The sequence below is a fragment of the Equus przewalskii genome, chromosome 6 (genome assembly GCF_037783145.1).
Source record: "Equus przewalskii isolate Varuska chromosome 6, EquPr2, whole genome shotgun sequence".
Taxonomy (NCBI): Eukaryota; Metazoa; Chordata; class Mammalia; order Perissodactyla; family Equidae; genus Equus; species Equus przewalskii.
The window spans coordinates 23,321,165-23,335,471 of NC_091836.1; the positions used below are offsets into that span (position 1 = coordinate 23,321,165).

The 14,307-nt window shown below is 38.6% G+C and overlaps 1 protein-coding gene across 8 annotated transcripts in view; it reads right to left on the bottom strand.

The window, feature by feature from the left end:
* NXPE1 (neurexophilin and PC-esterase domain family member 1) overlaps positions 1–14,307 on the bottom strand; it is a 34,900-nt gene that overhangs the window by 6,445 nt on the left and 14,148 nt on the right. For 2 of the 8 annotated variants that reach the window (XM_070623174.1, XM_070623170.1), the window contains 2 exons: positions 10,563–10,671; positions 1,747–2,480 (listed from right to left, as the gene is read on the bottom strand). In XM_070623174.1, coding sequence (XP_070479275.1) covers positions 1,747–2,480; positions 10,563–10,661 — 833 coding nt within the window. In that variant the 5' untranslated portion in view covers positions 10,662–10,671. Of the gene's footprint in view, positions 1–1,746; positions 2,481–10,562; positions 10,672–12,346; positions 14,304–14,307 lie in introns of those variants that run through there. The other 6 variants (XM_070623172.1, XM_070623175.1, XM_070623171.1 and 3 more) reach the window with 5 other exon arrangements.

A 14,307-nucleotide genomic window follows, 5' to 3' on the forward strand; every position in this document is an offset into this window, starting at 1 on the left:
AGTCCACTGCTGTCTCCCTACTATCTATCAAAGTGGCTGGCAGAAAGTCGTGTTCAGTCTGATGCATGAATTAATATACATTGCATTTCTGTCCCCCAGTTAACGAAAGACTACCTCACTCTCCCTGCTTTGAAGCTCTTACCTTCTCTTTGACTCGCTCTTTGTTTCAAACCTGTGTACATGTGTCTGTAAGTGGTGGCAGGCAGAAAGGGGCTACAAGGGGAATGGGGACCCACGTACCAGGTACAACAGATATAAGTGGTACCCAATTCTCTGCTATGGATGTCTCTTGAGGTTCACTTTGGAGAAGGGAAGGGAGCAGCACATTTTCATCCTTATTTTGCCGGGACTTAGTTCTAAAGATGGTTAGTGGGTAGGAGGAGATTTGGTGAGCTGCACCATCAGAGATCAAACGGAAAAAACAGAAAGCCAATGTGCTTTTACTTATTTCAGAAGGGAGTCAGGGACTATATATCAGGAGCCAACACTTGGACAACTATGTGAGATGTGGAATGCATGTTATTTTTCCATGGTTGTTATCCATACTTTCTCTTGGCATATTTTTTGAAAGCTTAAGGAAGAAAGACTAAGCTTGACTTTGAAAACTGCTAAGAAAGGGGTTGTGAGAACCTAGCATTCCACTTTGTCACTAGGGAAATTGAATCCCCAGGAAAAAAAAATGGATAGTTGCAGAATGGAAGGGAAAAAGAGATGGACTGAGCCTGAGACTTACAGAAAGTTAGCAAAGAAGCAAGAGAGTCTGAAATGGATAGGTCATCCCAGGGCTTAGCCCACAGGTTCTGGGATTTGTGGTGGCACATAGCTACCCTTTGCAGATTCTCAAAGTGGCTTAGGACGAGACCCTGATAGTTCATTCTAAGCAATGAAGTGTTTTCCAGCTTGGTGGAGAACTGGGAGACCAGGAAGTGAGCATCTGTTTATGAGCAAGGGGAGAAAGGCATGGCATTGATGCAGCCATAATTGATAGGAGAAACGTGCTTGCTCCCCAGTTTGTGGAGTCCTGTTCAACCAGGGGCTTCCAAGAATCACTGGATCACGATTTGGGGAGTTTGAAGGACTCCTGCAACCTGAGCAGCACATACTGAGGAATATCTGATCTTGAGATCAACTGGAGATGACCAGTAGGAATTGTCTTTTTGGAAATATTACTCAGGCTGCAGTGTGGACAGTGGTTTAGAGAGGGTAGGATTGGTGGGAGGGAAGCTATGACAAATAGTCTAGATGATAAGATGAGGATCTGAACTCAAATAGCAGCACTAGGCATGGAGAGAAATGGATGAGTACAAAAGATATTTAAAGGCAGAATCTACAGAATATGATATGGGGGATGAAGGAGCATGGAGGTTATCACACACTTATCAAGGAATCCTTTTTTGCTGTAACATCTATTAACACATAGCAGAATACTTTTACACTGAACATGTTTTATAAAACCTAGGTCTACAGTAAAAGACATGACTGAACCTGAGAATACTGGTCATCATGGAGAAGTACAGGCATGTATAATAGATTTCCACCTTGGGTAGCCCTCTTTTATTGAACATTTCAGTGAGAATGCCAACCTTGGCAGTGAGAGTCATGGACAGGGGGCTCATGAAGACACCACATGTCTCAGCAGACTTTGAGTAGAAGAGGCATCCGAGAGGGTCATGCTCAATGTTAACTGAGATGGGCAATGTAGCTCTGCCTGTAGGCACCTCTCAGTGTACCTAAAAGTATGCTTACCTGTTAAAAAGGCTTTTTTCCTTGACAGTAAGATAAGAAATTTCTCGATTCTTGGTGGTCATGTGAGTCAGGGCCTCACAGGGCATGTGTTGAGGTCTCACGCAGTAGAAGGCTTCTTGGTCTCGAGTCTCCAGGTACTCGCACAGTTCAGCACTTGATATTGGGGTCAGGCCACATTCAGTGAAGACTTGGCTGGTGCCATTAACAAATTTACCTTTGAAAATCACTCTGTCATAGCCTTGGTTCCTTGCCCTCCAGAGAGCTGACACCCCTTCACTGGGGTGGATGAGCAGGAGAGACAGAGAGACCTGGCCCTCCCAGAACAGAGTGAAGCTGACAAGGTAGGTGCCATTGTTAAAGTCTGTCACCTTTCCTGAAGCGCCTGCCTTCAGGGCCGGAGAGGACATCCTGGCCCTCAGGAAATCCCCGCCATATTCCTTCCTGCGTCCCAGGTGGTCCCTCACCTCCACCAGGATGTCTAGTTGATCACCCCTGCAGTATGTGTCTTGAGGGTTGAGGATGGTGACTCTGCTGTGCGCTGCACTGGTGGTGGTGTTCACATGGGTGAAAGGTCTGGGTGGGATCAGCTGGTCTAGTTTCTCCTTGATTCTCTTTATTTTCAGCTCAGTCTCTGTTGGTGACTTTAACGGGCTCAGTGTTGTTTTAGGTTCTGAAGACACTGTGAAGTTGTTCCAATGATAGAGGGAGATGGGTAGGTTTAGAGCAGACCAAAACTGGAATGACAAGGAATGTGACATACTGTGAAATGAGCCTGTCCAAGTCATTTTTACTTATTATGAATTTAAATATCTATTTACATATTATCATCAGTATTATGTAAATGCTCTGACAATTTTGAATAAAATGTAAACATTTATCTTTTAACCTCAATATTTTTAGAGAATTCCTGAACAGTTGTAGATAAATATGTTGAATCCAAAATATAGAGCTCAGGGAATTCATATGAGTTAAATTGATTCTGGTGCATTTACTTTTCCTTTCCTTATACATCTTATATCCAGTCATCACTTACTTCTGTTAGTTCTACTTCTGTGTATATTTTACCTACGACTAATGGTCTTTTCCTCCCCAGCTGTGCTGTAGTTCAGGCCACCATCATTTGTTGCATGGGTTATAGTAGTCATCCCAAGGGTGCAGATCGTCTTCAGTCCTGCTTTCTCTCCAGTTAATTTTCTCCATTGTATCTAAATCAGTTCTTCTGAAAACTCCATTCACGTCTCCTCCATGCTTAAAACCCCTTCAATGGCTTCTCATTACTCTTGGGGTAAAGTTCGATCTTCATATGGCTTTATGCTGTGGCCTCTTTTTAACTCTCTCGTTCCTGCCACTCTTTCTCTTGCACTCTATGTTTTAGTAAGACTAACCTTTTATTTTCAGGAGCTGACCTTCCTTTCTTTCAGCTCTTGCTCTTTACTAATACATTTTCCTCTTCCTGGATTGCTCACCACCTCCACATTTTCCCCAAAACCACCTAAATATCTGTTGACTTCTAACTTAGAAGTCGTTAGAACCTTAGAGGTCCCGTCTTATCCTTTTAGCATTAGACCTTGTTTTATAGGTACTCAAATTCAGTGATTTCCAATCTTGTTGATAGTCAGAAGGTTCACAGCAAAATTGAAAGGAAGGTATAGATATTTCTCATATACTCCCTGCCCCCACACATTCACAGCCTCCCCCTTTATCAACATCCTCCGCCAGAGTGGTACATTTGTTACAATTGATGAACCTACATTAACTCAATATAATCACCCAATGTCCATAGTTTACATTACACTTCACTCTTGCTGTACACTCTATGGAGTTGGACAAATATATAATGACACGTATCCATCACTATAGTGTCATACACAGTATTTTCACTGCCCTAAAAATCCTAAGCATAGGAAATTTTTTTATGGCCCTAAAATTATTCTGTATGGTACTGTAGTGGTGGATGCATGACACAATGCAAAAATCCATACAATGAAGCTTAATCTATGCAAAATTTGAAAAAATCAATTAGGAGGTTGGGAGACACAAGGATGAAATGTAGACCGACAAAATCTAACTGTATTATAAATATATGACATAACCCTCCTGAAGGGGATGGGGTCTTAGGGGTCGGTGACCTAAGTAACTTTGGAAATGAATGGTGGAGACTGTAAGACTAAAGACTAAACACAAAAGAAATTGCATATAAGGACTGTACTCTTCGTTAACAGTTCAGAAACTATCAATTATGTATAATGGGATTGAACAAATAAGCAAATGGATGACAGCTGATGGGAGTCAGATTTCTCATTGTTAGAGTGGGAGGTTACAGACAAGCAAGAGAGGAAGGCTTGAGTGAGCTGTATGATAATGGATGAGAGAAATATCAGGATGTACTCATGTTTAGCTTAATATGGATTCAGATTTTATATATTTATAAATGTACACACAAATTATAGATATATGTGTATTACTGGTTAGTAGCACACATGTTTCTGAGCTCTGTCTTCTGAGAGGGTCTAGAAGCAAAACACCCCAATAGTAACAAACACGCTCAGTGTCCAGATCTTGGTTTCTGATACCATTCTCCTGTAAAAGGAACCAGGGCTCCTTGGGTAAGTGGCTGATTCTAGGACTAGGGCAAGGGACATACAAGATAAGCCTGAAGTATCTTGTAGTTCCAGAAAGGAAGGAAGTACTCAAAAACAAACAAACACAGGAGCCAACTGAAAGAGTTCTCAATGGCCAAAGCTGGAACAATTTGAACAAGAAAAGAATGTTGTGTTGGATTATAACCCAAAGGATGAAACAAATATTCATGAGTCCACACTGATGTAAATAAAGGACTGAATAAATAAGTGTATGGGGAACAACAGACAAATCTCCTGTAAAAAGGAATTCCAAATAATTTATGTGGATACTCCCCATTCAAAGAGGTGGAACAGAACTGCCCAGTCCTCAAGTGTGGGATTGATCTGGTAACCTCACTCTTAAAGAGCACAATATGGAGAAGAGTGGGTGAGGAGGAAGAGGAATCTTATCATGGAGAAACCTGAAAAACACTACATCAGCCAGATGATCAAATTTAACATCATCAGTAATGAGTCATGTTGGTAGCATGTGTCCTTGATATGATGTGACGAGAATGGCACTTTACCACTATGGTCTTCCTTCTACACACCCAAAATCTGTTTAACCATGAGAAAAACATCAGACAAGCTAGACTGGAAGGACATGCTATAAAATACCTGACCTTTGTTCCTCAAAACTGTCAATGCTGTCACAAACAAGAAAAGTCTGAGAAACTGTCACAGTCTTGAGAAGCCTAAGGAGATGTGACGACTAAATGTAATGGAGCATCCTAGATGGGATCCTGCAACAGAGAAAGGTAAAAACTAAGGAAATCTGAAGAAAGTGTGGACTTCAAATGATAATAATGTGTCAGCATGAGTTCATTAGTTGTGACAAATATGCTATATAATGTGAAAAATAGGGGAAATTGGGTGCAAAGTACAGAGGAATAATTCTCTGTGATATTCTTGTAATTTTTCTGTAAATCTGAAGCTATTCTAAAAGAAAAAGTTCATTAAATCTTAATAAAATTAGAAATTGGACAGGAATACAGCAGGTAAAAGCAAAAGCAAAAAAAAAAAAAAAAAGGAAAGTAAGCAGGTATTTGATAAGGGTAACATTCACACCAAAAAGTATTGAGACAAAAGACGACACTTTAGGGGCTGGCCCTGTGGCCGAGTGGTTACATTCACGTGCTCCGCTGTGGTGGCCCAGGGTTTTGCTGGTTTGGATCCTGGGTGCGGACATGACACTGCTCATCAGGCCACACTGAGGCGGCATCCCACACGCCACAGCTAGCAGGACCCACAACTAAAATATACAACTATGTACTGGGGGGATTTGGGGAGAAAAAGCAGAAAGAAAAAAAAAGAAAAGAGAAGATTGGCAACAGTTAGCTCAGGTGCCAATCTTTAGGAAAAAAAAGGACACTTTATATGCTAAAGGATAATTAATCCACAAATGATTAATATTTATGTACACAGTACAGCAATACATTTACAAGGCGGAAAATATCGGAGGTTCAAGGAGACATACAGAAATTCACATGAATGATTGGTGCCTTTAATACATGACATATCTAAGACATATCAAATGGACCCAAAATTCTCAAGGTTCTAAAAGACCTAAATAATACGGCCAGTACAGCAGATCTTATAGATATATACTGATCTGTGAATTCCAGTAATAGAGAATATACCTTCTTTTCAAGGACATATGAAACCTTTAAAAATATTGTCTGTATCTTAGGTCACAAAGAAAATCTAAATAAATACTAACTAATAGAAATAATAAAAGAACATTCTTTGATTATATGCACATATTTAAGAAAAATTCATTAAAAAACCCCCAAATACTATTCCACCTGAAAGTTAAAAAATTAGTTTCTTTCTTTCTTTTTTATTGCGGTTACGTTGTTTTATAACATTATATAAATTTTAGGTGGACGTTGTTATATATTTCGATTTCTGTGTGGATTACATCATCTTCACCACCCAAAGACTAATGACAATCCATCACCACACATGCGCCTAATCAACCCTTGAGTCAAAGAAAAATGCAAAATAATATTATAGAGTTTTGTTAAAATAAACATAGTTAACACATTATATCAGAATCTATGAGATACAGCTAAAACAATTATTAGATGAAAATTTATAGTATTGTCTCTCTGTGTATACATGTAGACTATATCGTCTCTCTATGGTATCTATTGAGTCTATGTATATAGACATTGTCTCTATGTTTTTCTTTTTTCTCCATATATATATGAATTAAACACCCATCTAAAAAGTCAGAAAAAGGGAAAACAAAGTAAATGAAAAGGAAGCAAAGGGAAGAAGTTAGTCAGAAGGGAAAAGCAAAATTAATGCATTAAAAACTGCAAAATAATAGAACAAACAAAAAGCTTTTTTTATTAAAAAGAATCAGCAAAATAGACAAGCTTCAGCTAATCTAGTCAATGCAAAGGGAAGAAAACACAAATATGAGAAATTAGAATGCTTATGAGGAAGACCTCTAAAGAGGGAAAATTTTTAAAAGTTACGAGAGACTTTTTTGCAATTTTAAGCGAATCCACATGAAACTCTAGGTAAAATGGATAATTAAGGGAATACAACTTACTAAAATTGACCCTAGTGGAGACAGAGTCTAAACAGATAAATTAATCATAGAAAAAAGTACAAGAGTACTCCCACAGCCAGATTGGAGGAATTCTGCCACACTTTAAACATCAGCCAGTCTCCATACTACTTAAACAACGTCAGCACGCCGGCAAAACAAACAAACAAGAGAACACTTCCAGATTCATTTTATGAAGTATGTATATTTCCCCAAACCTGATAAAAATGTACCAAAGAAAACTGTATATATAAATATTTATGTAGAAATCTTAAATAGAATATTAACCAACTGAATCCAAATGAATATTAGAAAAAATAATATATCATGACCCGAGAGTTTTATTCCAGGAATATAAATTTGGATCAGTTTTAGCAAATCCTTTAATATAATCCATCATGTTAATACAGCTAATGAGAGAAATTATGCAGTTATCTCCATAGATGAAAAAAAGGACTTTGACAAAATTAGCGTTGATTCATGTTAAAAACACTAAACAAAAGAAATTTATGGATCATATGGTAGATCTATCCTTAATTTTCTGAGGATACTCCAAACTGCTTTCCATAGTGGCTGCACCAGTTTGCACTGCCACCAGCAGTGAACAAGGGTTCCCTTCTCTCCACACCCTCTCCAACATTTGTTGTTTCCTGTCTTGTTAATTATAGCCATTCTGACTGGAGTGAGGTGATACCCTTGTTCACTGCTGGTGGCAGTGCAAACTGGTGCAGCCACTCTGGAAAGCAGTTTGGAGTATCCTCAGAAAATTAAGGATAGATCTACCATATGATCCAGCTATTCCACTGCTGGGTATTTATCCAAAGAACTTGAAAACACAAAGGCATAAAGATACTTGCACCCCTATGTTCATTGCGGCATTATACACAATAGCCAAGACTTGGAAGCAACCTAGGTGCCCATCAAGGGACGAATGGATAAAGAAGATGTGGTATCTATACACGATGGACTACTACTCAGCCATAAGAAATGACGAAATCCAGCCATTTGTGACAACATGGATGGACCTTGAGGGTATTATGCTGAGTGAAATAAGCCAGAGGGAGAAAGTCAAATACCATATAATCTCACTCATAAATAGAAGATAAAAACGACAAAAAAACCCAAAACCACACAGCATTGGAGATTGGACTGGTGGTTACCACAGGGGAAGGGGGAAGGGGGAGGGCAAAAGGGGTGATTAGGGTCACATGTGAGGGGATGCACTATTATTAGTGTTCAGGTGGTGAACATGATGTAATGTATCCAGAATTTGAAATTTGATGTACATCCGAAAAAAATAAAAATTAAAAAAAACTTTCTGTTAAATAAACATTTTTAATTTAATTAAAATTGTAAGCAAATGGCTCCAAATTTTTGTCATTATCAACAATACTGTGATAAATTTCTTGGTACATAAAAAAAAAAAGAAATTTATGGATCTTATCCGCATGTAAGAAATATACTTTAGCCCAAAAGCTAGCATCTTACTTAAGGGAAAACACTAGTGGCTTTGCCACCAAAATCAGGAAGAAGAGAAGGATGCCCACTACTCCAAGATTATTTAACATTGGGTTGGAGGTATAGCTAATGCACTTAGACAAGAGAAGGCAATTAGAGACTTTAGAGTTGGAAAGGAATAGTTAAATAGTTTTTATTGTCAGATGCAGTGATTATTTATCTGCAAAACTCCAAAGTATCAATGGAAAAATGATCGCAAACAAAAGAATTTAGTAAAATAGCAGGTCATAAAATTAATGTATAAAAACTAATAGCACTTGAAAACATTTCCGCAAAAAAGCTGCACATGGATGTTGATAGGAGCTTTATTAATAATTGCCAGAACCTGGAACCAACCAAGATGTTCTTTAGTAGGTGAATGGTTAAACCATGGTACATCCGGACAATGGAATATTATTCAGCACTAAAAAGAAATGAGCTATCAAGCCACGAAAAGACATGGAATGAACTTAAATGCATGTTACTAAGTGAAAGAAGCTAATCTGAAGAGGCTACCTACCCTATGATTCTAATTATATGACATTCTGGAAAAGGCAAAACTACAGAAATAGTAAAAAGGTCAGCGGTTGCCAGAGCTGAGGAGGGATGAGCAGGCAGAACACAGAGCATTTTTAGGGCAGTAAAAATACTCTGTATGATATTATAATGATGGACACATGTTATTATACATTTGTCTAAATCCATAGAATGTACAACACCAAGAGTGAACCCTAATGTAGACTATAGACTTTGGGTGGTTATGATGTGTCAATGTAGGTTTCTTCCTGGTAACACATGTACCACTCTGGTGAGGGCCGTTGATAATGGGAGAGTCTATGCATGTGTTGGGGGCAGGGGGTATTTGGGAAATCTCTGTACTTCCCTCTCAGTTTTTCTGTGAACCTAAAATTGCTATAAAAAAATAAAGCTTTAAAAAATAAACACAAAAACTCCATATCTTTAATATATACAGACAAAAAACCAGAGAGAAGATAAAGTGGAAGAGATGATCTGACATGATAGCAACATGACAGTAAAATAGTTATAAACTTAACATGAATGTCTAAGACTTACTTGAGGAAAACTCATGAAATACTATTGAAGGAAGCAAAATTGACTTGAGCAAATGGAAAGGAAACCATGTGCTTGGATAGAAAAACTTAACATCATAAATATACTATTTCTTTTAAAGTTAATTTATACGCTTAATGAAATCACAAAAAAATCAGTAATTTTTTCTGGAGCTAGACAAGTTAATTAGAGAATTCACTTGAAGGGCAAATAGGAAAGAATAGCCCCATAAATATATGGAGGGTAAAAAAAAAGCAGGGGTGGTAGGTGTGGGTAGGATTAGCTCTACTAGATATTAAAATCTACTCATAAAGTCTCTATAATTAAAATAGGGTGTTTGGTGCATGAATGAAAAGACAATGGAACAGAACTGAAAATCAGAAAAAGACCTCGTTATAAATACAAATTTAGTATACTATAGAGGCAGCACTCAAAATCGGTGGGGGTACAAAATGGAATTTTAAACAAGGCGATTAGGATAACTGAACAGCCAATATGGAAAAAGGTGAAGTGAGATCAATACCTCATGCCATTCAACAGGATAAATTCCAAGTGGATTGGATATTTAAACATAAAAAATGGAACTAAGTAAAAAAATAAGAAAACTTGGGTGGATTCCTGTACAACCTTAGAGTGGGAAGAACTTTTCTGTGACTCAATATACAGAAACAATGAAGGAAACTGGATTACTTTAAAAATAACTTTTGCGTGGAAAAAGAAATCATAGACAAAAAAAAAAAATAAGACAAAATGAAAACCTGGATTTACATCGTCAAGTAATATATTCACCTGGATTTAGTAACAAGAAAGTCATCAATGGTCTTAACAAGGGCCATTTTGGGGGCATGTTGGAGATGGAATCCTGATTAGAATGGATTGAAAATGAATGGGAAGTAAGGAAATGGAAATAGTATCCACAATCCCTCTGAGAAATTAGGTAGAGAAGGGGAGAAGGAAGAGCAGAGTTGGATAGGGAAAGGAGGGGAAGGGTTTGGCTGGTGGGGACTGACTTGAGACAGGTCACACTGCTGGAAGCTTCAGGTCAAACTGGAGAAAAATCTTCCTACCTTTCTGGAGTTTTGAGAAATCATGAAAATCATCCAGGCAACTACTAAAAGAGACATCAACATCAGCAATATTTTTTGAAACAGTATATTTGAGGACATGATGAGTGCCCTAGGAGAGAAGACACAAGAGAGGGAATGGAGTAAGGAGTGAATCTCTCTGTGCTCATTGTTCTATTTTTAACTTGTAATAGGTCTCTGAGACTTTGTTCCTCCTTTGTGAACCACTTTCTTCTTTCTCTCTCATAACCAACAACTCATACCCCCAAACTTATCACCCACCTATTGGCTACCTATCCAGGTTTTAGTGAAGATTATTGCTTCCTCCTTCCAGGACCCTGAAATGGGAGTCAGATGGCCCTCATGTGTTCTCTCACTGTGCTCTACTTTCTCAGTTATAGCACTTGCCGCAATTACAATGAGAAGCATAAAAATCGATTCTTCAGCCTGTCTTTTAGAAGCAGACTTAGGATAGCTGAAGGGTTATATAAGAATATGCTTATGTTACGAACATAATCTGTAAAATGCCCTTAAGAAATATTGGTTATGTTAGCTGGGTGGGGCGGTGGGGCTGGTAGCTTTTGTTTTGCTGAGCACCAAGTACAAAATTTCGAAGCAGGAACTCCTTCAGGACTTCATTACTCTGCATAATAGAGAAGAGATGACCCAACAAGGCTAGGTACCACATGAGGAAAGGAGATGGGAAGAGGTGGTGAAGGGGAGAAGGGGTGAGGGAGAGAAAGGGAGAGTGGGAGAGAAGCCCCTCCCCACATGTCCATGTTAGCGTGGTCATGGAGAACAGAAATCAAATTACATGCATTTTAAACAACTTATTTTGGGGTGCAAGATGTAAAGTCTTTCCTTTCCTTTCCGCTGTCCCTCCCCAAATTCTCAGGGAAATCTAGATTGTGTGAAAAGTTTTTGTGTGAATGGGAATCATTTGGTGGAATCGAAAGAGGTTCCATGTTTGAATCTGGTTGGTGCAGAGCAAAAACAGGGACTGCACATGCAAAACAGAAAGTAGACAAACGGTCAGTTTATATCTGGCTAACCTTGGGGGAGTCCAGGATGAAACTGTTTGAAACAAGTTGCAGTACACAGCCACAACTCTTATTAAATCACTATCTGAACGATGACTTCTTTCCAGTTGTTGGAGCCTGGTGTGGGAGAACCTGTGGAGGTGCTGAGTTCCGAGTCCAGATTGGTATGGGGACACAAATGAATGAATGCAGGAGAGAGGACAAAGTGACAGCTCTAATCTGTGTCACATACTACATTGCAGTAGTTTTCTTACCTTCTGATTGCCAAAAGACTGTCAAATTATTAAGGAATTGGAATAATATCTATCTCAGGATTGTGTGTCCAGGGCCTAGCACAGTGTCCCACAAACACATTAGTTGAATGAATAATTTAAAACCAAATCCTGCTTTTCAGACCAACTTCAATGTCTATCCCCTGAAATTCTGTATTTTCTCAGAATGTACAAACAGCATAATTAACAGGGCAAAAAAATCATAGTCAAGGGGCAACTCTGAGTCCCTTCTCCCCACCATTCTAGAGATTGACCCAGGTCTTCTCACTTTTAAGTGAATTTTGTAGCGTGTGAGTTACAATGTACGGTCTATTTCTTTCTCCTTATCTAGGAAGTAGTGGGTGTAATTAACTTTCAGCAATCTTTAAAAAAAAAAGATTAAAATTGCACTTAGGAATCAGACTTTCAACCTCCCTTTCAGAGATCTTAAAGCTATTCTGTTTACTTATTTATTTAAAAAATATCGAATACTTACCAAATAAGTGCCAGGTACCATGGAATGTATTGAAGATAAACCGACAATAAAATAAACATTTGTGTAGGATTAGAATACAGTAGTAGAAATACCAAGTTCTTGTTGGTCTCCGAATAAGCCTTGTTCTTCCATGCTTGCGAGTCTTTGCATCACCTCTTCCCTTACTGTACGCTGATAGCCCCTAATCCCCACCACGCTCCCTGGTAAACTTGCAAAATTCCTATTCATCATTTGACCTTGAGCTTGAGTACTAATTATTCCTTCCTCAGTAGTTTTAGTTAATCATTTATTCCTCTGTGCTCCCATAGTCCATTATGCATACCTTTGTTATTGAAGGGTAGCAAAATATGCCACCCCAAAATATGCCTCTTTGGCATAAATATTTTGGGCTGATTATTTTGAGAAACTGCAGAGATAGAAGAAGCTCTGAAATCAGAGGAGAAGTTTCCCCTTTGTAAGGGCAATTTTACATTAGAAAGGGGGCCTGTCCCAGGAACAGAGCTACTACTAGAGATCATTTGTTTATCTGAGAGACACAACTGCATGAAAGGGCAAACATTATTTACGATCCATGTCCTCTTCTCAGCTTCCTGTGAATTGCCTTCCTACCTTTTGAAGCTCCAGGCCGCTATCCCTTTACTGAGCTCGGGATAGTATATAAACCTTAGTGCCTGGCTGCCTTTTGAGTCTCATATCGTTATGGGTCTCCTGTACATATGTAATTAAAATAGTTTTTTTCCCCTCCTGTTAATGTGTCTTTTTATTATAGGGAGGTCTCAGTCAAGAACCTAGAAGGATAGAGGGAAAATTCTTTTTCCTCCCCTACAATTTGATGACCATTACGAGACCTGCTGAGATATCCTGCTTGCTCTGGAGCCTGCAGATGAGATCTTGAAAAACTGGCAGAAGCTAGCACAGGGTAAGAATTCTTACCAAAGCCAGCTCTCCTGGATCTGTGTCTAGTTGAGAGAGAAAGGTAAAACTTTCATGTTGTACCTTCCTTTCCAAATTCAGATTAGAAGGAGAAAAACATTTGTTAGAATTTGCTGTTTGGATTGTGACTCTGGTTAATATTTGGTTTTGGGTACCCATTGGTTATTGATCCTGTTCCTCCCAGGGACAGCTATTATTTTCCTTTTTATCTTGTTGTATGATCTGAGAACTTGGCTTGGCTTTCTGCCTGCCCAAGGCATGCAAGTTATTGGTTCTACATGTGTAGGCAGCTCAACTGTCAGATTAGGGGCCCTGAAAATATGGCCAGACAAATGTGGGTTGCACCCCATTTGTGGTTTGTCCTACCAACTGCTGCCAGCTCTCAGGTGAATTGTCTAAGTCTTTCTTTCTTTTGGCTGTCTTTGGGAATAGCTTTCGATCTTGGGAGGACTGTATCTTTTGCACTGTCTTTGGGGACACCTCTTGAGTCAATGATTAAGTCATAAAAGGCTCATTGGTTTTGGTTGAGTCACTTGAGGTTTACCTTTAGTTAAAAAAAAAAAATGGGGAAAAAAGGAGTTCAAGACTACCAGGAGTAATTACTGTTTGTCCTGGCTGAAACTCGATAAGATATTTGAAAGGATTTTTTTTAAGTAGCTCTATAGTCAGAAGTTGGCCAAATTGGAGGCTGATATTTGGAGCCTGATAGGAACATTTTTTTAAGGCCTTCTCTCCTAAGCCAAAACAAAACTATGTACTCAAAGGAGAAGAAAACATCCTGAAGACTTTGTGGAAAAATTTTAAGACATTCCAAAGACACATAGCTCTAAATCTAGAACATAGGAATCTTTTAATTTCCATAACAGTTGGAAATCTTCTCCCTGATATAAAGGAGCAAATAGAAAAGAAATGTATTTAGATGGGTGGGTCAGCCCCTTGATATCATTCAGGCTGCAACCCAATTCTTTGAGGAATTAAAAGCAACTGTCCATATCTTACAAATTGAGTCTTTACAAAGCCATAAATGT